Source organism: Aspergillus karnatakaensis (genome assembly GCF_047715665.1).
Source record: "Aspergillus karnatakaensis strain CBS 102800 unplaced genomic scaffold BJY04scaffold_3, whole genome shotgun sequence".
Taxonomy (NCBI): Eukaryota; Fungi; Ascomycota; class Eurotiomycetes; order Eurotiales; family Aspergillaceae; genus Aspergillus; species Aspergillus karnatakaensis.
The window spans coordinates 447,513-469,479 of record NW_027395715.1 but is presented as its reverse complement, the minus strand read 5'-3'; the positions used below and the strand labels follow the sequence as shown (position 1 = coordinate 469,479).

At 51.2% G+C, this 21,967-nt stretch overlaps 11 protein-coding genes across 11 annotated transcripts; 8 read left to right on the top strand and 3 right to left on the bottom strand.

The window, feature by feature from the left end:
- Positions 1-159: 159 nt before the first annotated feature.
- Positions 160-1,723, top strand: BJY04DRAFT_75488 (uncharacterized protein). Its single transcript, XM_073721004.1, has 4 exons — positions 160-478; positions 528-564; positions 611-681; positions 733-1,723. Exons 1-4 carry the CDS (start codon positions 317-319, stop codon positions 1,567-1,569), a joined length of 1,107 nt encoding a protein of 368 aa, XP_073576391.1. The 5' UTR covers positions 160-316; the 3' UTR covers positions 1,570-1,723.
- Positions 1,721-2,872, top strand: BJY04DRAFT_213334 (uncharacterized protein; the record flags this gene model as incomplete). The annotated part of the gene is made up of 1 exon (XM_073714851.1): positions 1,721-2,872. The coding sequence occupies one exon, from the start codon at positions 1,721-1,723 to the stop codon at positions 2,870-2,872; it is 1,152 nt and encodes a 383-aa protein (XP_073576390.1).
- Positions 2,873-3,599: 727 nt separating this feature from the next.
- Positions 3,600-6,499, bottom strand: BJY04DRAFT_228390 (glycoside hydrolase family 92 protein; the record flags this gene model as incomplete). The annotated part of the gene is made up of 7 exons (XM_073718831.1): positions 6,163-6,499; positions 5,465-6,108; positions 5,097-5,419; positions 4,912-5,051; positions 4,415-4,863; positions 4,253-4,353; positions 3,600-4,203 (listed from the first exon to the last, which is right to left on the bottom strand). The coding sequence occupies exons 1-7, from the start codon at positions 6,296-6,298 to the stop codon at positions 3,600-3,602; spliced, it is 2,397 nt and encodes a 798-aa protein (XP_073576389.1). The 5' UTR covers positions 6,299-6,499.
- Positions 6,500-7,290: 791 nt separating this feature from the next.
- BJY04DRAFT_177955 (PaaI family thioesterase) lies at positions 7,291-8,634 on the top strand. Its single transcript, XM_073709662.1, has 3 exons — positions 7,291-7,608; positions 7,670-8,385; positions 8,445-8,634. The coding sequence occupies exons 1-3, from the start codon at positions 7,467-7,469 to the stop codon at positions 8,475-8,477; spliced, it is 891 nt and encodes a 296-aa protein (XP_073576388.1). The 5' UTR covers positions 7,291-7,466; the 3' UTR covers positions 8,478-8,634.
- A 19-nt stretch (positions 8,635-8,653) lies between these two features.
- Positions 8,654-10,517, top strand: BJY04DRAFT_177951 (H(+)-transporting V1 sector ATPase subunit C). Its single transcript, XM_073709661.1, has 5 exons — positions 8,654-9,267; positions 9,330-9,424; positions 9,470-9,561; positions 9,607-10,099; positions 10,148-10,517. The coding sequence occupies exons 1-5, from the start codon at positions 8,967-8,969 to the stop codon at positions 10,337-10,339; spliced, it is 1,173 nt and encodes a 390-aa protein (XP_073576387.1). The 5' UTR covers positions 8,654-8,966; the 3' UTR covers positions 10,340-10,517.
- BJY04DRAFT_177950 (adenylyl-sulfate kinase) lies at positions 10,503-11,598 on the top strand. The gene is made up of 2 exons (XM_073709660.1): positions 10,503-10,738; positions 10,818-11,598. The coding sequence occupies exons 1-2, from the start codon at positions 10,731-10,733 to the stop codon at positions 11,443-11,445; spliced, it is 636 nt and encodes a 211-aa protein (XP_073576386.1). The 5' UTR covers positions 10,503-10,730; the 3' UTR covers positions 11,446-11,598.
- Positions 11,599-11,637: 39 nt separating this feature from the next.
- Positions 11,638-14,323, bottom strand: BJY04DRAFT_177948 (putative succinyl-CoA synthetase subunit alpha). The gene is made up of 9 exons (XM_073709659.1): positions 14,015-14,323; positions 13,943-13,950; positions 13,775-13,888; positions 13,560-13,703; positions 13,124-13,506; positions 12,865-13,078; positions 12,200-12,813; positions 12,116-12,147; positions 11,638-12,054 (listed from the first exon to the last, which is right to left on the bottom strand). Exons 1-9 carry the CDS (start codon positions 14,187-14,189, stop codon positions 11,675-11,677), a joined length of 2,064 nt encoding a protein of 687 aa, XP_073576385.1. The 5' UTR covers positions 14,190-14,323; the 3' UTR covers positions 11,638-11,674.
- Positions 14,324-14,912: 589 nt separating this feature from the next.
- On the top strand, positions 14,913-16,113 carry BJY04DRAFT_75427 (uncharacterized protein). The gene is made up of 2 exons (XM_073721003.1): positions 14,913-15,172; positions 15,337-16,113. The coding sequence occupies exons 1-2, from the start codon at positions 15,148-15,150 to the stop codon at positions 15,975-15,977; spliced, it is 666 nt and encodes a 221-aa protein (XP_073576384.1). The 5' UTR covers positions 14,913-15,147; the 3' UTR covers positions 15,978-16,113.
- Positions 16,114-16,573: 460 nt separating this feature from the next.
- On the bottom strand, positions 16,574-16,950 carry BJY04DRAFT_213329 (SUMO family protein SMT3; the record flags this gene model as incomplete). Its single annotated transcript, XM_073714850.1, has 2 exons — positions 16,574-16,630; positions 16,732-16,950. 2 exons carry the CDS (start codon positions 16,948-16,950, stop codon positions 16,574-16,576), a joined length of 276 nt encoding a protein of 91 aa, XP_073576383.1.
- A 357-nt stretch (positions 16,951-17,307) lies between these two features.
- BJY04DRAFT_177943 (DUF1903-domain-containing protein) lies at positions 17,308-18,137 on the top strand. The gene is made up of 4 exons (XM_073709658.1): positions 17,308-17,464; positions 17,516-17,566; positions 17,614-17,626; positions 17,673-18,137. Exons 1-4 carry the CDS (start codon positions 17,462-17,464, stop codon positions 17,843-17,845), a joined length of 240 nt encoding a protein of 79 aa, XP_073576382.1. The 5' UTR covers positions 17,308-17,461; the 3' UTR covers positions 17,846-18,137.
- A 249-nt stretch (positions 18,138-18,386) lies between these two features.
- On the top strand, positions 18,387-21,774 carry BJY04DRAFT_213328 (nucleoporin Nup84/Nup107 family protein; the record flags this gene model as incomplete). The annotated part of the gene is made up of 4 exons (XM_073714849.1): positions 18,387-18,449; positions 18,512-20,855; positions 20,905-21,351; positions 21,419-21,774. 4 exons carry the CDS (start codon positions 18,387-18,389, stop codon positions 21,772-21,774), a joined length of 3,210 nt encoding a protein of 1,069 aa, XP_073576381.1.
- Between the last annotated feature and the right edge of the window lie 193 nt (positions 21,775-21,967).

Here is a 21,967-nt window from a genome sequence, read left to right as displayed (position 1 = left end):
TGAAGCATGCAGAGCCAAATTGTGGCTTTTAATTTCCCATCCCGGGGAGATGGAACTCTGCACGAGTCGATGGTGGACCATTTCGCCTTGGATTTGGACCGGGCTGTCCCGTGTGGTTGACATTTTGACAGACATCTCCTGATATCTCCACCAAGGGGCCGTTGGTGTGGTTCTGGATCCCGGCTTGGGGTCATGAGATTACTCTTAATGCTCCCGGCGGTTCGTGAAAAACCAACACTCGTTCTCGCCCCAACCCCAATCTTTCTTTCTTCTTCGAAGGTGCTGTCGCTGGCCGTCGCAGGAACCTTAGCCAACGATGAAGACATATCCTTTGGACGTGCCTTTGGCGCGGGACCCGGCTATTGCAGTCACAGTCCTGGGTGGTCTAGCCACTCTTACGACTATCTTGAGGTTCGTCTCGTTGAGTATGAGGAGGGTGAAGCCGGGAGCTGCAGAGTACTTGATTCTTGGTGCTTTGGTAAGTTTTATGGGGATGGAAGAGGCGTTTGGTGGCTGATGTCTGACAGGTCATAACTTATATCTTCATTGCAATTCAATGGATCCGTGAGCGCCACACCCGAGCTACTATTGTCAAAGCTAATTCGCTTAGTATCCATTGCCGGTGGTGCTGGCAGACATGTTGGTGAAGTCGACCCAGCGTCGGTAGTGGTTACACTCAAGGTACACCAACCCCCTCAGCTGTCCTGTCAATGCTAATGATTTCGTTGTTAGACCATCCTCCCCCTCGAAGCTTTATACGGCATCGTCATGTCCCTCGTCAAGACCTCCATCATGGTCTTTTACCTTAATATCTTCGGCACCAAGAAATCCTTCCGCATTAGCGTCGCCGTCACAATGGTGATTGTCTGGCTGTGGGCCATCAGCGTCGTTCTCGAAACCCTCCTTCTATGCAAACCCCTCGCTTTCAACTGGGACACCACAATCGAAGGCGGCAGCTGCGGCAGCCGAAACGCAACATACGTTGTGGCCGGGACATTAAATCTCGTCACTGATCTGATGGTGATGGCCTTGCCTATCCCGCATATTTGGAAGCTACAGCTCGGCATTGCAAAGAAGATAGCACTCAGCGTTGTCTTCTGCATGGGCCTATTAGTTTCAATTATCAGTGTCGTTCGACTGGTCGCATTAATGGCGATCGACTTCAACGACATCACGCACTCCGTGCAGATGGGTGTCCTCTGGACGGTCGTCGAGCCTGAGCTCGCGATTCTCTGTGCCAACATGCCGATCCTTAAGCCCGTATTGTCGCGCATGTTCCCGAGACTGTTCTCAACAAACCAGAAAAGTTATGGCATCTCTGACCCGCAAGCATTCGAGCGTCTTGGTGGAAGTGCTGGGTATTCACTTAACCGGATGAACCGGTCTGCACCCCAGGAGTCGAACATTTACGTTGGTGACGACCATCTCCAAAGTAAATATACGACTGCGACGACGAGGAGTATGGATGAAGATTCAAGGGAGAGTGATCAGCAAAGGCTGAGGGATCATGCGCAAGATGTGCCGGGGATTGCGGTGACCCAGAATTTTGATATTCAGTACACGAAATGAGTGTCGAGTATATATACATCTAATCAAACATAGTTTATCACCTCATAAGGCCACATTGTCATGACCCTGCTCATTCCCGCTAACAACAGTGATCTCGTATTCCACCGCCGTCCCTTCCTCCTCTTAAACCAACCCCACACCAACCGACATCATGGCAGATAAACTCGAGGCAGTCCTGCTCATTTCGAAATCAATCCTTATATTACTCCTTTGCCCACTTATCTTCCTCTGGAACAACGCAAAGAAACAATATACCAACGCCCGCCTCCTCCCCTACCGACTCCACCACTCCCATAGCCTAGCAACCCAAGCACGCCTCGCGCAGAGCTTCAAGCGCGGCACTTCAACTCCAATTCTCCCCAGATCTACGAACCAAGCTATAAGTAAAACGAGACCATGCACCGGCACTAAGAAAAGCAACTTCCACACCCTCCCCCTTACACTCCAAACCCGCATCCTCACCCTCGCCCTCCCATCTAAAAATCTAATCTTCCAACCCTCATTCCACAACAACACCCTCTCTTCTCGAATCGCAACATACAACGCAAACTGGCCAAAAAAGAAGCATATCCGCAATGACTCAGACCCCCCGAGTATAGACTTCGAACGTGTCCTGAAACGGGGCGCAACATTTCTCGATCAAACACCAGAGAACATCGATCCTACCGGTGAGAAGTGGGACAGGACGCTCATTTGCGGGTATGGTTATCCGGAGTATACGGCTGCTCTGGCCCGAGAAAGGGAGAGTGAGATAATAAGCACATCCTACCTCTCTCTCCTTACTATCGACAGGAGATGCTACGAGACAGTCCTGAGAGAGTTATACACCCGCCACACAATCTCGTTCTTTGGCGTTGAGATGCTGAAGCTGTTTCTAGAGAGTGCCGCGCCGGAGGGGATTCAGCTAGTTCGCTACGTGCATATCGGACTTCTGATAGATATCCCCATATCCCCAGAAAGATGGACTTCAGCCTCCTCTGTCACAACAAAACAATCCATCGGGGACAGCATATCCCAACTAACCCAAACCTTCAAATCCCTCCTTGAATTGGACGTCGAAATCGTCTTCCTCTCCGACTCAAAGAACGACTATCTACACAATACCCTACTATCAAACTGGCTTATCAACGAGGTCTTCCACTCTCTCAAGAGATTAAATAAATTCATTCTCAAGACCTCAGTCCTAGAGCGGCATGTGCACATGCATGTTTCCGGTGATAATTTAAGACACGGGTTGAATCCTGTAGCTGTATTGACGGGGGGGGAGTATGAGGGGTTGCAAGAACAGATTACCGGGATGTAGGTAGTCGATCTTCATACATTATAGGTTTACGCACTCATTTATTTCATCATGAATAGATGACTTGCGCCTCTTGGGTAGTCATATAAGGCTACAGCGCTGCTCTCTGATCTCACAGGGGAAGCACGGCTGATGCGATTCTAGTCGCACCTTCCCTAGGAAGAGAACCGCTGTCAAGGAAAGCGCAATGGACCTGGTACTTACAGCAGGAAGGTGCAACCACTGAATAGGAAAGGGCGACTGGCCGCCCGGGTAGGGCCATCGCTCCTTCCTTGAAAGACGAAGACTCAAAAAGGGAGGTACGATTCTCTACCTAGAGGGGAAGGAGCGATGGTCTCAGTCATCAAGATAGGCAGGTGCGACCACCATAAAGATTGCATGGGGAAGGAACGACTGGTACCGGCGATTGGTGCCTTGTCAGTGTTTCCTTCCTTGTGACATTTTGCGGCCGGCCTGAAGTTTTGAAGTTTTTCTTCCAAGTCAGGAGTTAGGTTCCTTACAACAGGAGACGCCTTTCTGTTGTTACATAGCAATATCTCGGTATCAGAGTAAGGAACAAGGCAGTCACACCAGGATTGAGTAGGCTATTAGACTATAGGCTTAGGAAGAGACGAAAGCCAGCAGAAAGATACATTAACGCGTGTATTACTTCTCTCCTCACTTACAACGTCCGGCACGTCGATCACGTGGTAACTAGGACCCTAAGTAAACCAAGAGAAGCACCCAGAAATTAGAGCTGAGTAACCAAAGGCGCAATGACATCTACAGGCAGTGACGGGGGCAAATCATCAGTCTCGGTGCCCCAAGTACTCTCATTCCTTCCCAAGACCAATACAAGCTCGCCACCCTCCCTGAAGAATTCGTGCTCAATCCAGTTCCTTGTATAGGGCTCACCATTCAGTGTCGCAGATTGAATGTAGATATTCTGATAAGACGAGTCAAAGTTTACGGTCCGCACTTTCGCCGTCTGCCCAGTTAGCGGGCTTGTGATATCAACTGACTCAAAAAATGGTGCGCTTATCAGGTACACATTCTGGCCGGGATTTGGGAAGAGTCCCATCATGGTCATGGCAACAAAAGAGCCCATTGCCCCTGAGTCATCGTTTCCTGGGAGGCCGGCAGGTGTCGGATTGAAGAAGCGCGGAATATAGAAGTGGGCCCGCGCGGTGGATTTTCCAGGACGTCCGGCGTAGTGGTACTGGAAAACGGTCAGGAAGGACGGCTCGTTACCAATGTAGGTGATGTTCTGGTCGTGCAGAAAATCAAGGCGGCGGGTGAATTCGATCTGTCCTCCAAGCAGGGTCACAAGGGTGGACATGTCATGGGGAGTAAAGCTGGATAAGCAATCAGTGACTGAGAACGGTGTCGAATGAAGGCTCTTACAATTGGTACTCCCAGATGCTAGATTCAAATGTTTCTGCTGCGTTGTTCTGCAAAGAACAAGCTCGACCGCTGCTATCAATGCTTGAGCAAGTTAACGGGTCCTAAAGATGATGTCAGAAATTGGTACGACGCCCAAAGGCGGATATTGTAATCGAGGTTTACCTGATAAGCCCAGGTGCCGTTTAGATTCTTTGGCTGAAAGAACCCAAGAAAACCAGTGTCGTTTCCAGATATGAACGAGGTCTGGTCAGCTCGGAAAAGGTTCTGCCAGTATCTCGATGTCGTCTCGTATCGTTCGGCATCTTCAGTTTTGTTCATGCCACGAGCCAACTGCGCAATGGTGAAGTCATTGTAAGAATACTCCAAAGTGCGGGATATACTGCGAGTCATTGTCCCGAAGCCCACATAGTCAAAGTCCTCAACCGGGATGTAGTTGAGAGACTTCCAGCTGGCTAAGCCTCCACGACCTTCATTCGACCACGCATAAGGCTCCACCTCGGCGTCCTTCCGGACAGCTGCGTATCCTGCCTCCCAGTCAATGCCTTCCCTTAGACCTTTGAGGTATGCATCTGCAAGCACTACATCCGCATTCGAGCCGCCTTGCGTATATCCTGCTACCATTAGCTAGTTGAGACATATACATAGTCCCGAAAGTATACCTTTACAGAGTGACATGCGGCAATCGGGAAGCCATCCGAGGTGCCGCTGCGTATCGATCAATGAGCGAACCATTCTTGTCACCGCTGGAGGATCGAAGATTGTCAAGAATGGAAGCTGTGATCGAAAAGAATCCCAGAGACTACAGAGACGTTAGAGACACCTTCCATACGGCCTGGTTACATACCAGTAGAAGGAGTCGAAATAGGGCTCGGCACTCCTCCAAAGTGGGTTCTCCCCAGTGTAGTCTTGCGGGTTGACCATGGTCCTGTAGATACCGCTGTAGAAGTTTGTAAGAACAGAGGACTCCACTCCGGTCCTAGACACACGTATAGGAGCTAGCTTCGCCGTCCACGCATCAACCGCATTAGATCGAGTGGCTTCGAAGTCGAAATCAGGGATTTCATCCTCTGCATTTCGACATGCTTGTGAGATACTGATGAAGCTCAACCCCACACGGGCCTTGATTGTATGGCTTTGACGGTGTTCAAACCGGACGAAAGCTCCAGCCTACGTATGTCAGCTTTGTTAATGTTGCAGACAATGCGTACCTACTGGAAGAGGGTAGCCGTTGATACTTCGCGATACTGTCAAGTTTTTCTCATTGGTACTTGCACGGGAATTGACGAAAATCCCATTGTCACGGATTCCTGCGTCGCTGTCAAAATCTACACAAAAGTATGGCACATACGAGCCACTGCCGAAGCTCGGTAGAAATCGTGCATGACCCGTCAGTCGACCGGTAGCTGCATCCACATGAATTGTCCCATTGTCTTGTCGAGAATTAGACAAGTCAGTGAGGTCCAATAAAATAAGAGGACTCGTGGTCTGGTTAGACGTGATTCGGAAGCGGAAAAGCGACGTGTGGTGAGCTGCGGTCATATCCACCTGAATACCAGAGCTCATAGTCAGAGCAAAGTACCCAGGACTGGCCTTAACAGTATCTGGGTAATAGCTTGTTCTTCGAGTCCTTTTTGGGAATACGCAGCCATTGACTTCGTCATTCAGGCATGAAACATGAGGGAATAGTGGATAGTTTCCAAGAGACGGTTGGCCTCCTGTTCCAGAGTCATGCATACTCGAGAAGCCAGTAATCCTACTGCCGTCAAGTGTAAAACCCCCCTGGTTGCTTGGCGAGTCCGTATCTGCCACGGCTTTTGCCATGCCGTACGGCAAAGTCGCCCCGGAAAAGACGTTTCCTTGGTGAGTAAGTCAGAAACACCGTGAAATACCAATGGGTCTGAATGAATTACCTCCATTTGCACTTCCAATGAGCGGATCTATATACTGTAACACGTCGTACTGCTCGATAGTAGAAGATAAAGGCAGGCTTGGGCCTCCTGCAACCAGCGCGGCCTGGGCCAGCGCGAGAAGGGATGAGTATAGCATTGAGAGTGTGAAAGTTGGACTGAACGCAAAGCAAGCTGCTGTCAGAGCCTAGAGGTTGCCGTGTCGCCAGTCGTCGGGGGTTGGTGTTTATCTCCTCTGGTATGCAGCCAAATATGCCAGCGCTCAAAGGGAAGGAGATGTCAACAACCTTCAAGCGGGGACGAGGTAGCCGCTTCCCCAGAATCTTCCAAGGAGATCATTTCGGCGTTCAAACGCATCCATCGTGGGTCGAACAGAACCCCCTGGCGATCGGCGACCGGGATTCAATCGCAGGCGTACACCCCGTAGCATGCAGGAATGTGATGTGTTGGGCATATTATTATCTGCATCCTGCAGGGGTAAATGAGAACAATTGTTCTCGACTTCCATCATAACGTACTCTAGGCGCAAATTCGTTGCTGAAACTAAGCAAATAGTTTCTCATAGAATCAATCCACAGACGATAAATCGAAGTGTCTGATGCAGTAGAAGTGGTGGAAATGGCCAGCAACCTTGCCCGGGAAAGACGTGGACATCTATCTGCACACATTTACTCTCACTAATTTGAACATATCAAAGGGTGTCTGCAATCTGCATCGAGTGTGAGCCACGAGTTCGGTTTAGCCTAGGTAGATCCTTTCTGGTGTCTGTTCTGGATCTGAACTTCTGAAGCAGAATCAGGGAATGGAAATGGATGACAGGATTCTGGATACTGATAGAGACGCTCCTACCTGTGCACCCTTGGCTGCTCACGTTATACCTACACAAGTTGCACAAATCCTCAGCACCAGATAAAGTCAAACTTTCCTGCTGTTAAAATCCACAATTCTTACCAAGCCAAGAACTTTCGCCTCCCTCTCAACATAAAAATGGAAAAATATGTCTTGAAGAATCAAATTCAAAAGAGCCGAGGTTCTTTTTGCAAGGCCGATTGGCAGTCAGCCAATCAGAGGGATGCCGGCCATGAATCCCTCCGCCTCCGAAATCTTTGGATGGATTCACGCTGACAGTCAACCGGGCCGATTCTCGATTCCAAGGCGCGGAAGTTGGAACACCCAAATGAGACCTCTCTAGCGCACTCACCGTCACTCCTCCATGATCGTTGATCGATCCTCGGTCACTCCGTTAGCCACGCTCGCTCGTTTTCCCACTCTCGTTAAGTTCTCCGGGCCCATATCCCTCCGTCGCCATGCCGCCCTCAACACTCTTTCGGACGGTCTCCACTGCTACCAGGCTCCATGTTTCTTGTCCTTCTACAAAAGGGTTGAGATTCGCCCGACTTCAGCACCTTCCCTCCTCACTTCCTGTTAAACGGCCCTATTATACCGTCGGTGGGTTGCGTTCATTCCCCCGCCGTTCGTCGCGCATTCGTATCACTAACCACTACCTTAGCTCTAGGCACGACCACAACCCGCAAGCCGCGTTCACGGATCATTCGCTTTTTGGGGGTCATATTTCTCTTGGGATTCGGCTTTTCCACCGGAATATATCGCGGAACCGCCAAAGTGATGCAGCAGGTGAAGGCCCCAGTCATGACGGACGAAGAAACCCTAGCCGGGTTCATCCCCCAGGATGAAGTGACGCAAATGATCGAAGACCATATTCAGAACCACCCACTAGCTCAATCATTACGGGAGGATCCCGCCTATACCGGGTCCAGGCCGCATTTGAAGATCCCAGAGAAATTCCGCGCTCGAAGCCTCACGGCAGGCACCCTCGCGATCCCGAAAGGTATTGCGGTTCCGCCGCTGGTGTTTGCCAACAAGGAAACCCAGAGCATGGTCTCCCTTTTCTATCTTGGTCCGAACCTGTCCGGTCACCCCGGCATTGTTCACGGCGGTCTTCTAGCCACGCTATTGGACGAAGGCATGGGGCGAACCGCCTTCCTCGCTCTGCCGAACAAGGTTGGCGTCACCGCGAATCTGAATGTCGACTACCGGCGCCCAGCTATGGCGGACTCCTATTTTGTCCTACGCGCACACGTTGTGAAGTCGGAAGGTCGCAAGGCTTGGGTTGAGGCTCGCATCGAGACTCTCCCTGAAGAGGGTCAGGAGCCTGAGGTGCTGGTTGAGGGGAAGTCTCTGTTCATTGAGCCAAAGATGGCTTCGGTATGTCTTCTTGATTCTTATCTTGGCATCGCATCCCAAACATAACTAATCGATTTCAGGGTGTGCCCGGTCTGCAGAAATTTGCCAACTAGAGGAAACTGGATTTATACAGGAAATTTTCTTTTGTTGACTTATCTTCCTAACGATAGCGTATCGGCGTATATATGGAGGAATTTGTGATATCTCGTTCTTGTACATAGTTCACTGGACCACAGCCAATTTAGGCTGTCACGGCCACCGACAATCCTATTTAATAGTCTGTAATGGACATGATCAAAGAAGGAAACTGCTCAGTCATTGAAATATGATCAGAACAAGTTCTTATCGAGGAACTCTTTGTAGTTGAGGCCGCAGGTGGGCTATACTAGATCCAACAGCTACCGTAACTAACCAACAGTGGCCGACCGCCTGCGCCAACCACTCAGGACGCCGCAGCTCCGGACAATAATCCAACCGGACAGCTACCCACTGCACTACATCACTTCCAACCCAACTTCCAGCTCCCATCTACAACTGCTCCATGCCCGCTGGTCGAGCGCGGCGATAGACTTGTTCTTTATAACCTTCTGAACACCGCCACCATGTCAAAGTCCAGCAAATACCTTCTCGTCTCCCTCCCCACCTCCATCACTCCCTCTCACCACCGCGACGATGCCCTCGAAGCCATCACAAGCACTGTCTCCTCGGACAACGGCTCCGTCGCCCCTTTCCAGATCCCCGAATTCAAGATCGGTACCCTTGATGCCCTTGTGCAGCAAGCAGACGAACTAGCGAAGCTAGAGGCTGCCTGTCAAGGTGTGGTCGGCAAGGTCGGCGATGCGTTGAAGAACATCCTAGACGGCGACGAGGCGCAGATTGAGAAGATGAAGACGGTAAACGACAGTATGTTTGTCTCTATTGCGGCGGATGTTCATACTGCGTGGAGGGGTTGCTGACGGAAGCAGAACCTGTGGACCAATACCTCCGGTCGTTCTCGTGGAACAAGGTCAAATACCGTGCCGACAAGTCGCTCTCGGAGTTGATCGACCTCTTACAGAAGGTGGGATGCAGTATTCGCGGTGTTTACGGAGCTAACGTGTCGCAGGAAGCTGCAAGTATTGACAATGACGTCCGACTGAAATATTCCCAATACAACCAGGTTAAGAACACCCTTGCTACCCTCCAACGAAAACAAACGTATGCATCCGATCTCCGCGCTTGCAACTAAACTAACTTAAGCAGAGGAAACCTCTCCACCAAATCCCTCGCTTCCGTTGTCGACCCTCGTACGATCGTTCAAGACTCTGAATACATCGAGACACATCTGATCGCCGTCCCCGCGCAACAAGTAAAGGAATTCCTCAAGACCTACGAGACTCTCACGCCTATGGTTGTTCCCCGCTCTGCAACTTTGATTGCTCAGGACTCGGAGTTTACTCTATACGGCGTCACCACGTTCCGAAAGCACAGCACGGAGTTCGTCCACAAGTGCCGCGAACAGAAATGGATTCCGCGAGACTTCAAGTATGTGGAGGGTGGAAAGGAAGAGGAGCGCAAGGAGGTCGAGCGGGTTGGTGGTGATGCGCGCAAGCTCTGGGGTGAGACACTACGGCTCGGACGGACAGCATGGAGTGAGGCTGTGATGGTCTGGGTGCATGTGCTTGTCCTGCGGGTTTTCGTCGAGACTGTTCTGCGATATGGTCTGCCGCTAGACTTTGTCTGCACATTGGTCAAGGTTGGTGGTACCCACACTCTTTATCCAGGAGAAAATTAACCCTCGCAGACGCCGAGCTCGAAGCAAGCCGACAAGGCGAAGCGCAGCCTTGACGACAAGTACTCATACCTCGCCGGAAACGCATTCGGCCGGGACAAGAAGGGCCGCGTCAAGAAGGACGATCCGAACGAGATGCATGCCGTGGAGGGCGCAGGTGCCGAGTACACGGCATATGTGTATTACGACTTTGAATTCAATTGATCTGCCGGGTTATTTCTGTCTATATCTACCTGGTTGGTTACTGATATCTGCATGATTGGTAGCGTACATATACCGTATCTGAACTGAATTGAGCAATATTCTATAACATGTGATTATTTAGTTTCTAGCCTGCTTGCTAATTCAGGGAATAGACGCAATTCATCACTGAAATCATCATCAAATCGTGATTTGAGCGTGGGATGAGGCCAACCTTGAAAGTCTAGTCCCCCGCGCTCGGTGGAATGGCCCCGCCCATTGCGTCGTCCCGCCGCCATTTTTCTAACCACCCCTCCGACCTCGCCGTCTCATATTCTCCCTCCCCTCTCCTCCCTTCACACACCTCAATCCTCCCAAGAATCCAACTCATCTCGAACCCCCTCAATCCCTCAAAATGGCCACGTACGTACCACTCTCACTCCCCCAATCCAACCCAACCCAACCCTTCCAAAACCACCCCCCACTAACCCCCCACCAACAGCAACATCACCTTCCACGCCTCGGCCCTAACCCGCGCCGAGCGCAGCGCCCTCACAAACCAAAAAGGCCTCACAATCTGGCTCACGGGCCTCTCTGCCTCCGGCAAATCCACCATCGCCGTCGAACTCGAGCACCAGCTCCTCCGCGAGCGCAACGTGCACGCCTACCGCCTAGACGGCGACAACGTGCGCTTCGGCCTCAACAAAGACCTCGGTTTCTCCGAAGCCGACCGCAACGAGAACATCCGGCGGATCGCGGAGGTTGCGAAGCTCTTCGCGGACTCGTCGTCCATTGCCATCACGTCGTTTATCTCGCCGTTCAGGAAGGATCGCGATGCGGCGAGGAAGTTGCATGAGGTTCCGACGCCCGGTGAGGATACGGGATTGCCGTTTGTTGAGGTCTTCATTGATGTGCCGATTGAGGTTGCTGAGCAGAGGGATCCCAAGGGGTTGTATAAGAAGGCTAGGGAGGGTGTGATTAAGGAGTTTACGGGGATTAGCAGTCCCTATGAGGAGCCCGAGGCGCCGGAGGTTCATGTGAGGAATGTGGATTTGCCTGTCGTTGAGGCGGTTAGGCAGATTATTGAGTATTTGGATAGCAAGGGGTACCTGCCGCCTAAGAAGGAGTAGATCTTTTTTATTTGATGAAATTAGGGGGAATTTGGCATGGAGGCGGCCGGGCATGGCGTGTCGCTGGATAGACATGCTGGTGGCTTGTGCAGATAGATTGTTATATACTTACTAGGTACTTGGCCAGATTCAATGTCAGTACGTACATACATACCAGTTCCGCTTATATATAATTTATAGAACCATGATCTAGGTACATCTAGGTCTATCATCTCATCAAATCTACCTCTTACTCCCCATCCGCAAGAGCAATAACCTTCCTCGCTGCATCCTCAAAGCTATCAAAAGCATGCAACGGCAGCCCACTCTCAGCGATCATCTTCTGTCCCTCCTCCTCATTCGTACCCCTCAACCTAACAACAACCGGCACCTTGAGTTCTAAATCCCTAAACGCAAGGATAATGCCCTCAGCAATCATATCGCATCTCGTCAGGCCACCAAAAATATTCACGAATATGGCCTTCACGCGCGGGTCAGAGGTGATAATCCGGAAAGAGGACTTGACTGTCTCCGAGGTCGCCTTGCCGCCTGTGTCGAGAAAGTTGGCGCAGTGGCCACCGTGGATTGAGAGGGCATCGACGGTGTTCATGGCTAGGCCGGCACCGTTCACTGTTTCTTTCTGTTAGAACGTATCTCCGAAGAGTACAATGTGATTTTGGAAATGGCTTACCCAGTGTCCCGATGGTTCCCCTCCCATCGAGCCTATGTCTTTTAGTTCTATACGGCGAAGCAGATGGGAAAGGGGAAAACGTACTTGACATAAACAATGCCATCCTTCTCCGCCTCGACCTCCTCAGGAACCTCCTCCTCTTTATTCCTCAATCTGTGAACTTCCTCCTGCCTCCCTGAACTGCGGAAGGCTGCATCATCGAATCCAAACTTCGCACCTCGGACCTCTAGTGCCCCAGACTCAGATGCATAGCTCGCCCTGACTTCCAGGGTAAACGCCTCTTTCTCCTTATAGATCTGCCAAAGCGCCTGTACGAGTTCTGCAAGTTTCTCGTGTGCTGCGTCTGGGAGTTGAAGCTGTCTCGCTACAGACTCAATAACAGGGCTCGAGGCACTGAAGTTCTCCGTGTTATACGCGAATGGAAGACGTGCAGAAGCGGTAGGCTCGAAGCCGGCGGAGGTGGAGGCGATGAGTGTGGGTGATAGGGCGGTGCGGTCGATTGTGAGAGAGAGAAAGAGGTCCGAGACGGATTGAGCGCCTTCGTTGATTGGGAGGGACTTTTCTTGCAGCATGGAGAGGGCTTGGTGTTGTTTGATGTAAAGAGAGCGGAATTGGGTTTTGGCAAAGCGGGTGTCCTGGGTTGGTAGGGTTGTTCGGCGCATTGTGTGGAGGCTTCTCTTTTGATTTCTGAATGGGGTCTGCTTGTGTGAGCCTAGCTGTTATGCGAAGTCAGGGCTAAAAATACTTACATTTGAACTACCCGAGGTGCTGCTTCGGCCGCTCAGAAGTGTCTTCATGCCCTCGCCGAACTTCTCAGGGTGATTAACCATGACCGCGCCTGCGCGCTCAAGAGCCTTATACTTCTCCTCTGGTCCCGGTTCTCCAGGTGCTGTCCAGGCCCCAGCATGTCCCATGACCCGGCCAGGGGGCGCTTGTCGGCCACCAACTAGAGCCATGATCGGTCTTTCTCGTCAGTTAAGTCCCAACGAAGATAAAAGGAGTACCTACTTAGGGTTGGTCGTCCTACGACGATAGTCCTGGATCCACTCGGCGGCGTCCATCTCAGCTGTACCGCCAATCTCACCAACTAGTATAATTCCCTCCGTGTCCGGATCGTTTTCAAAGATTCTCAGAGCATCAACAAAGTTTGTACCTGCGAGGGGGTCTCCACCCATACTGATACAGAGACTCTGGCCGAGCCCTGCGCGAGTCGTGGAAGCAACGGTTTCGTAACTGAGAGTTCCGGACTTCGCAACAATACCAATGTTTCCAGGTGCAAAGCAAGGGAGTGGCTGGAAACCAATTCGGCATTTTCCGATCGCAGAGATTATTCCTGGGCAGTTTGCGCCGACGAGTCTGGTCTTAGATTGGGTTTTCAGAATTGAGTGGAGCTGTTCGATATAAGTACTGATTTTCTCCGCCTCCAGTGGATGAGCTTGCTTACTCGAAGTATATCGTGAAGAGGGACGTGCTCTGCGACAGCAACGACTAGCGGGATCTCAGCCTCAATGGCTTCTTCAATGGCCTTTGCCGTTTGGTTGCCGGGGACGTAGATCGCTGAGGCATCTGGCTTCGCTCGCTCTTGGGCCTACATCCATAGATCATAAGTTACTGCTCTTGCTCTGGTAAGAAAAAAAAAAGAAGTTGTTGAGCTCGCACCGCTTTGACAGAAGGGAAGACAGGAAGTCCCAGATGCTCGCCCTCCACACCAGGCTTGACACCTCCAACAATCTTCGTGCCCCACGCCAGAGACTCTTTCACGTTTGCCGTAGCCTAGCGGTCGAGTCAGTCTTCTAATACACATCTAACTTGACGTGAGGTATATACCTGTCGGCCTGCAGCACCGTTAGTGACGTCGCATAGGAGCCTGAGGAGTGGCCTGGTGTTGGTAGCTCATACCTGTAAACCCCTGGAATAAAACCCGTGTATGGGCTCCAATTTTGAGGTTCGGAAGTGTATCTGCATAATCACGGGTCTGTGATGTGCTGGAAAAGTGCTTGACTTGTTTTACTGAAGTCCGCCAAAGTGGTGGTGTTCTCCGTGCGCGCATGGCCAGCGAGCACAAGCCGGTCATTGTTGCGAGGATAGCCGAGGGTCTACCTGAGCGTCAACTTTCTCAATTAAGCAGAGAGTGGTGTTTCAAAGACAACGAACAAGTAACAGCAGCTCCCTCAAAACTGCTTGCAGAGAGAAACTAGGGATTTGGTCTCGGAACTAGCCATATACCTCGGGGGAAGAACTTGGGGTGTTTATGAGGGGTGTAGCTCCACGCCGGTCTCGGGCAGCTCACCGACCATTTCCGAGGTGAGGACACTTTCGAGAGCACAGTTCTCTGCTGCTATTGGTCTTCTCGGAAACACGGAGCCGAATCTAACTCGGAACTGGGATCGCCACATGCTGGCGAGTAACTACTAGCGAGTAGCCGCCGCACGAAAATTGGTCCAACCGTCCAAGTAGCCGTCACGATGTAACCGTCATATCAAAATATGGGGGCAACTTGGAATCTGGGGAGGGTTGGAGCTAGCCAACCTCACCCCCGGAATTTTAAGTCTTGAGAGTTGAAAGCATCCATAGCATTAGCTGCAGCAACATACTTAACCTGGGCAGCTGCCACCTGCAGACGATCGCAGGATCTAGAACAGAGATCGCAACTGCCCTACGCAATCCATGAGAGATTTTGATGCACGTTACGTGAAGGCAACGCGTTCTCCGCGGTCTTCGACTCGTACTTCTCCTCTGGGAGTCTGGGTAGATCTCGGCCGATGATCTTCACCATCCGCATTTGAGTTCCAATATCCAAGTCAGCGTTTCATTCCGGACACCTGGACCTTCCAATCAAGACTCTCTCTCTCCATTCCTTGAACCACTTTCGATCGCGAGACCCAACCAACCAAGCGGGGGTGACCGCAGCAAACTCCAGACTGACGCCATACATTATCTCACTGCGACTGCTAATAATAATTTCCGACCTACTCTGAAACAAACAAGCTCCTTTGCTCCGGGGTACGGGGTATATAAGGGCTGAAGTTGAGATGGCACCGAAGCCCAATCCAGCTGGTCTGTTCTTTCTGTCCTGTTCTGTCTGGTCTTGATTAAAGCATTCTGCTCTGCTCTGCTGTGTCCTGTCTCGCTCGTTTGCTGGCTTGTTGCAGTCGTCCATACACATACATCACACACACACAGATCTTCGCTTAGATACATCATTGACTAAATGTCTACAGCATCCGCAACAGCAACCTCTCAGCTCACATCCTCCCTCCGCGAGCTCCACATCGGCGAGAAAACATCCCCCATCACCGACATCCCCCGCCCTAAGCTTACCACCCAAACCCGCTCCCTCAACACCCCGCTCGCCTCCAAACCCAAAAGGAAGAAGGAGCCCGTCGTTGCCGACTCCTGGGAAGATGAAGTCGATTCAGATACAGCTTCCGATAAGGACGAAGAGGGTTCTGTAGACGCTGCGTCGCCGAGTGTCCCCGCCACGAGCCTGTCTATGTCGCCGGTTGTCACGGAAGGGCCGCTTGATCCTCCGCCTACGCCGATTAGTCCGCAGACGTCGCAGCCTTGGGTTTCTACCCCGACTTCGGGGGGTTATATTGGGAGGGAGCCGTCTTCTGCATCTTCGCGGGATCGAGATAGGGAGAGGGATAAGGATCGGCGGCCGGAGAAGCAGACTGCTGTTGCGGGGAGACTTATTGCTGGTGCTCTTGGAATACGGGCACCGAAGAGGACGGAAGAACAGAGGGCCTATGATCGTGCTGTGAAGGAGCAGGAGATCCGACGGAGGAATAAGGAAAAGGAAGAGGCGGCTAGGCTTAAGGAGGAGGAAGAGAAGCAGAAGGCTGCTGTTTGGGATTCTTGATTGCACGAATGGGTCGATGTGAGATGTCTTGTACGGGTTTGAAGACGGCTTTCTTCTCTGTTTACTCAGTTTGATTTCCAAGGTTCTTGCCGCTATGTTTACGATGCGTTCTGTTTCACTGTGTTGAGGTAATGCGGAGTTGAGCTGTTCTGTTTTTCCTTGCAGGGAATATCTCACGGCTGGTGTGGAGTTTAATTCTGTGGGAACACTGCATGTATGGGTGTACAGGAGAGGCCAAGCTGTAGATTATGTTTGTGATCATATCCTTAAATCAGGAAACATAAAAAGGGGGGTAAAGTGCTAATCCACTACCCTTCGATTCTATCAACAGAAAGAAAAACGAAGTGTCATAGGCAACTAATTCAGAAGGGTAGACGGCGATACATAAACGGTCTCTTGTTCTTCGCTCAACGGCAGGAAAACCCATGTTCTCGCCCTTGGCGAAAGTCTCAGCACGTAAATAGAAGTCCACCTCATCGAAGCTCCCTAGGCACAAGCACTGATAACACCGTGCGCCGGCCAAGTCCAGGAATCGAGGGTTCGTGAAAGAAAACGTAGTGTAGAGGTATTTTGTCTTGTTGGGACTGAGGATTCGTCTAGCCACCAATTTGTTCTTGGTGGACCTCAAGGGTATCGCCGTCGGCCATATCGAGCTAGTGAAAGACAACACCGTTAGCCATATGAACCTGCGGTGAGAGACGCGAGAAGGCTAGAAATATCCAGCGGATGGTGGTTTAGACTAGACTGAACTTACGGTGTCTGGTGTGTCCTCCGGTCTCACTCGCGTGCCGTCGAAGAGGAACCGAACCGTTGATGGTTGCTTTCCCTGACGCTCGCAGAAGGCGTCCATGAGCTTCTTCAGCTGTGTTGAGCGCTTGATTTTGAAGAAGACCTCGTTGTTGTTGTCGGTCACTTTGATGTTCAAGTGTTCGGCAGGAGGGGGGGCGTCGCCGGCGGGGATAGAGTCGGACATGTTGACGTTTTGATTGCGGTTTCGAAGGTTTGTAGATAATCTTTGAGCCTGATGAGAACGAAGTGATCAGTTAACTGTGTCGCGATCTTGCGATACGATGCGGGGTAAAATTGTGGGAGATCTGCAGAGCTGGAGATGTTACTTACAGATTAAAAATGTGTGCGTAGGAGTCTGTCCGATGAGCGGTTGCAAGGTAGAAAGAGGTGAGGAGTGAGAAGAGCTGAGGTTATTCAAGAGATCGGTTGTAGGAGGCGATGAGGAGGTGATCGAGCCCCCACCAGAAGAACACACGGAGAATCTATTTTGCGGCGCAAGCCAGTTCCGGTTTCTATGGGCATAAGGTATCCTCAAGGTGAAACCAACTTCAGCCTTCAATTGACTTTGACTATTCTATTATTGTTCACCGTGTGATTCTGTCTTGCTAAGTATTATTTGAATACAGCTATTTCACCTCGCAAGCTCTCTCTTCCTGTCGGAAGCAGTGGTTGTGTTCGAAGCCAGGCATTACATCATGGTAAGGGAAAGATATATATCTGCAAAGCAAGTAATAACTTTCACTTCACAGGGCGAACTGGAAAAAGATATAGCTTTTGATCCCCCGTGTCATCCACGAGCAGTAAGGCTTGAACCTTGTACAGCCCGACTCATTGCTGATCTTTATAGTGTGCGATACAAGGTAGTTCCGAACCATGGCACATTTAGACCGGTGCTAATTGTGACAGCATGTTTGACCAGAAATTCCTACCAAGAGGAGAAATGCCAGGCCCAAATCAACGCCTTGTATGAATGCTGCAATGTGTTCTATAAGCAGCAAGGAGAGAATGCGAAGACCCCGAGCTGTCCGAAATATAACTTGCTCAAACTTCGCATGAAGCAGCGCGGACAAGAAGCGTGATTTTGCTACGGCCTTTCTTTACAGTGATGAACATGTACATACTAGACCTTTCAATTCATATAGCGACGTTCGACCTGATTTCCAGTGTTGCCCCGCGGTGTGATCCAACCGAGCTGGAGATGCAAAAAGTGCTGTAACAATTCCTTTGCGGTCTGAGATCCCATGCAAAGTGAGGACCAAGACTAGTTGTAAGAATTGCTGGATTGTTCTAAGACAATCTTGAGCACGCGAGAGGCCGTCTAGACCTGAACGAAGATTGAAGCGCTCGTTCCGAGACTCTAATGATTGCCTAAATGACATTGAAGAAGAAAAGAAAAAGAAGAAAACTCGCTGCGAAATTTCCAAGCCGGTTTTTAAAGGCGTGGAGGACAGCCGCACTAGTCTCCTTTAGGTCTAGCAGCGGTCGACCAAAACACGCGCTGGGCCAACAAGAATTCATGCGGTGACAACTCAAAGGGCAGAAACATCGTTGCGCTGCTCCCGAGTTTCTGTTTCCCAAGGCCACTGCTGGAAGTTTGGTCTTTTGACTATCGCATAGCTAATGGCTCCCTTGACGAGGCCTCCCGGGTCTGCCGGACCTAACTCTGGCTTCCCTTCGTTCAACGTGAGTTCTGTTTTTGAGCTCAATTCTGAGCTCTTTGTCACTAACGTCTCGCTGCAATATAGCAGAATCATCGGCCCACGAACGAAACCGCCATCATAGAAATCGACGACGACGATGACGAGCCTATGGTTGACGACGAAGAAGAAGCGGATGAAGAAGGCGAGGACGACGAAGTGCTAGAGGTCGAAGATGACGAGGATATGGACAATGGGGAGGAGGACGAGGCGGAAGAGGATGCCTCGATTGATGATATGAATGGCAACGAATCACCTCTTGACCTTATTGGAGCTCCGAATGGCCAAAGTAGGTCTTTCCGCGCTAATCCAGGACACAATTTTGACCGCGCTACAGATGGATTTGACGCTGCAGCTTCGGAGTTCTTCACCTCAGCGGGCGCGCAAGAAGCGCTGCATCCCCTTCGCCGAACCGCCGATCGAGTTACGCGTCAAATTGAAGCGTTTGCGGAGAAGCTCGATCGCTTCAAGCAGAAGGGCAATCGCACTGATCAGCTGGGAAGTTACCAGGCTGTCTACCAGTTGGTGAAGGGATACCACACCATTGCGGAGGACGCGATCCAAGATCTGTCAAAGCAAAACACCCTCAAGAGAGCAAAGATGGGCTGGAGCTTCAACAAGACCAATGGCACCCCAGCGAGCGACCTAAAGACCGACGAAGAACTCCAACGGTTGCAGTTGGAAGCGAACACTTGGAAACTTCTGCACAACCTCATCGGCATAAACGATCCTTCTACCAGAGACACCTACCGACAGACACAGGAAAACGTGTTCCAGAAGCTACATCGGTATTCGTCGGATCGCGAGGTTTGGGACCAGTTTGTGCGGGCCGACCCATATGCAGTGGAATGTGTGGTCATCATGAAGTGGCTGGAGTACACTGCGCAGACCTCTCCTCATCAGGAAATTGATTCTTTGATATCAGAACTGGAAAAGCAAGCTGAGAGAGGGCAGGGTTCCTGGGCGCATGGATGGCTCGAAACTAAGGAGACTATCAAGGCACAGAAGCGCTTGCGTGCCTGGCCCCGGCCTTTAGAACCGAACGACCCGAGCATCGCAGCTTCCTTACTGACCTCCGAGCAATCCGAGCCGCTAGTCACGCAGTTAGACCCCGATGCAGTCACTCGTCAGCAGCAGAACCTTCAGAGGAAGGACCAGTTCTACGAAAGGGCGACTTGGATGACGTGCTGGAAAATGCTACGGAGGGGCGAGAACTGGACTAAAATTCGGGATTGGGCGGCTAGCCGCTTGGAGAACTGGCGCGCAGTCAGCATCTGCGGCTCTAGTGTGGATGCGGGCCTGGGTGAGGAGCACACACCTATCGACGACGGCACAACGCGCATGATGAACTGGCGATCTCAAGAGACCTGGCGAGCAGCTTGTTCCAGCCTTTCGCGAGACACAAAGACCGAGGACTTTCAGCGGGCCGTCTACGCTCTGTTGTGCGGCGAATCAGAAGCGGCCTTTAAAGTGTGTCAAAGCTGGGACGACTATCTTTACGTCTACTTCAACAATGTTGTATTGTCCCGCTATAGGCATTTCTGCAAGCAGCTGCAGCGCAAGCTCAATCATTCCCCCACAAGTCCTGCAGTCTATACGCCAGAGCCTGTTGGTTATGCAGATTTCAACAAGTTTGTGCAGTACACCAAGGGTAATGAGCGGGTTGGGAGCGAGGCTCGGAACCCTTACCGTACAATTCAAGCTGTGATACTAGGTAGAGGATATGACTCCTTCTTCACATCTCTATCCAGAGCAGTGTCTCAGGTGGCCCACAGTCAAGAACGAACCTTCGTGCCTAAGCTATCATCAACTCCTGTGGATGATTCCATTCGGTTTACTGCGGAAGATCCCGACGCCTTGCGGATTGCTACGCACCTTTATATCATCGCAAACTCCATGGGCTTGGTACGCAATGATACCAAATTCTTCGAACACGCGTCTGTGAGTGTGATGGGATACATTGCACACCTCGAGCAAGTTGGAGTGGCCGATTGGATACCACTCTATGCATCCCTTCTTCCCACTGTGCAGACACAATTCGTGCTTGGTCAGGTTTTGATCAACATAGTTGACAGCAGGGAGAGAAGGCTCCAGGTTCAGCTGATGAAAAAGTATGATATCAACTTCGAAGCAGTCCATCAAAGGCAATGGCAATCGGCCATCAATGCGCAAGATGCTATCGAGCGTCCGAGGACACTTACGCGCTATCCTAAAGTCGTCACTCGTAAGGATGGATACCGCGAGCTTGTGCCCGTTAAGAAAGATTTCATCGGGACGGATCTCTCATCGGAAGAGGAACGGATTATACGTAGCCTTGAATGGCTCCGATATTATGACGGGCAGTGGCCTCTCATCTGCGAGTACGGAGCAGAATGCTACCGCAGGTTCTTCTGTAAGTTATGTGAATCTGATTATTGATACAAGCTAACACACTTCATTAGTACAAGGCAGACTCCCTGCAGCCCGCGAGCTTAGCAGGCGGATGCGCACGGCGGAAATCTCGTTAGAATATTTCGGGTTCGATGTGGCCGAATACGCTGTGGACTACCAAGATGGAGCCACCGAGAACGGCACACCAGAACCTTCGAGCCCGACAAAGACCAGGCTATACGGACACAAGCGGAACAAATCAAGCAACAGCCAACCCACTGATAACATTAAACTCCTGGTCACCCAATCAGAAACCATGCGTGACCTAGAACAGCTCATTCTCGCCTTCGACGCTCTGGAGCGATTCGCTCTCGTGTGCGAGAAACTCGATCAATCCAAGCGTCGCCGTGACTCGGGAACAATCAAGGGCCTGATCGAGGAACTCCAATACTCCCTCGACACAGTCAGCATCCACGTTGACGAACTCCTCTACGACTTCTTAGATCACCCTCATAACGGTAACCCTGGCCTAATCCACCCCTACCCTGTCCTTTACGCGACCCGCTAACAATGCCTCTCATGCAGAAGAAGAACAAGCCGACTTCGAAGAAATCCGCACCCTCTACATCCCCGAACTCTTCCTCGAATACCACAGCGCCCTTTACTACTCCGCGCATGTGATCAGCAGCGACATCCTCGTGCAGTGCATGAACCTCGCCATGCAAGTCGCCGAAAACGAGTTCCTGACGCGCGCGTTTGTCGCCGCGGAGCGCATGGCCGAGCTCATGGATGCCCTTGCGCTCAGCAGTAAGGCGATGATAAATGCAAAGGCGAAACCGGGGGTTAGATTGCTTGGTGGCGAGTCTTTGAGCATTTGGAATGTGGCTGTTGAGGAGGAGGAAGAGAGGGATGAGGCTGGGCAGGAGGTTGCGGCAAAGTAAAGGTGCTCTTTTTTTTAGGTAGTCTGGTATGTTGATGTTGATGGGAATCCGGGAGTGGGGGCTTGCATTGGGACAGGCATTACTGCGAGGGTGCAGTATTCGTGTACATTACTGACGATGAGGGCTCTGCTGCGATAAACCTTGCGCCCTTCCTTTACTTTTCCTCTATTTATGTCTTGTCTCTGCCTATTTT

What these genes read in the sequence shown, in the direction of transcription:
- BJY04DRAFT_75488 (XM_073721004.1), top strand. Translation starts at nt 317, where the DNA reads ATGAAGACATATCCTTTGGACGTGCCTTTGGCGCGGGACCCGGCTATT. An exon ending in CATTGCAATTCAATGGATCC is followed by an intron (nt 565 to 610) that starts GTGAGCGCCACA and finishes TAATTCGCTTAG; the next exon opens with TATCCATTGCCGGTGGTGCT. An exon ending in CGGTAGTGGTTACACTCAAG is followed by an intron (nt 682 to 732) that starts GTACACCAACCC and finishes TTTCGTTGTTAG; the next exon opens with ACCATCCTCCCCCTCGAAGC.
- BJY04DRAFT_75427 (XM_073721003.1), top strand. Translation starts at nt 15,148, where the DNA reads ATGGCACCGAAGCCCAATCCAGCTG. An exon ending in ACCGAAGCCCAATCCAGCTG is followed by an intron (nt 15,173 to 15,336) that starts GTCTGTTCTTTC and finishes AAATGTCTACAG; the next exon opens with CATCCGCAACAGCAACCTCT.
- BJY04DRAFT_177948 (XM_073709659.1), bottom strand. Translation starts at nt 14,189, where the DNA reads ATGACCGGCTTGTGCTCGCTGGCCATGCGCGCACGGAGAACACCACCA. An exon ending in CGTAGGACGACCAACCCTAA is followed by an intron (nt 13,079 to 13,123) that starts GTAGGTACTCCT and finishes CTGACGAGAAAG; the next exon opens with ACCGATCATGGCTCTAGTTG. An exon ending in GATGGCATTGTTTATGTCAA is followed by an intron (nt 12,148 to 12,199) that starts GTACGTTTTCCC and finishes TAAAAGACATAG; the next exon opens with GCTCGATGGGAGGGGAACCA.
- BJY04DRAFT_177951 (XM_073709661.1), top strand. Translation starts at nt 8,967, where the DNA reads ATGTCAAAGTCCAGCAAATACCTTCTCGTCTCCCTCCCCACCTCCATC. An exon ending in ACCCTCCAACGAAAACAAAC is followed by an intron (nt 9,562 to 9,606) that starts GTATGCATCCGA and finishes TAACTTAAGCAG; the next exon opens with AGGAAACCTCTCCACCAAAT. An exon ending in TTGTCTGCACATTGGTCAAG is followed by an intron (nt 10,100 to 10,147) that starts GTTGGTGGTACC and finishes TAACCCTCGCAG; the next exon opens with ACGCCGAGCTCGAAGCAAGC.
- BJY04DRAFT_177955 (XM_073709662.1), top strand. Translation starts at nt 7,467, where the DNA reads ATGCCGCCCTCAACACTCTTTCGGACGGTCTCCACTGCTACCAGGCTC. An exon ending in ACGGCCCTATTATACCGTCG is followed by an intron (nt 7,609 to 7,669) that starts GTGGGTTGCGTT and finishes CCACTACCTTAG; the next exon opens with CTCTAGGCACGACCACAACC. An exon ending in TTGAGCCAAAGATGGCTTCG is followed by an intron (nt 8,386 to 8,444) that starts GTATGTCTTCTT and finishes AATCGATTTCAG; the next exon opens with GGTGTGCCCGGTCTGCAGAA.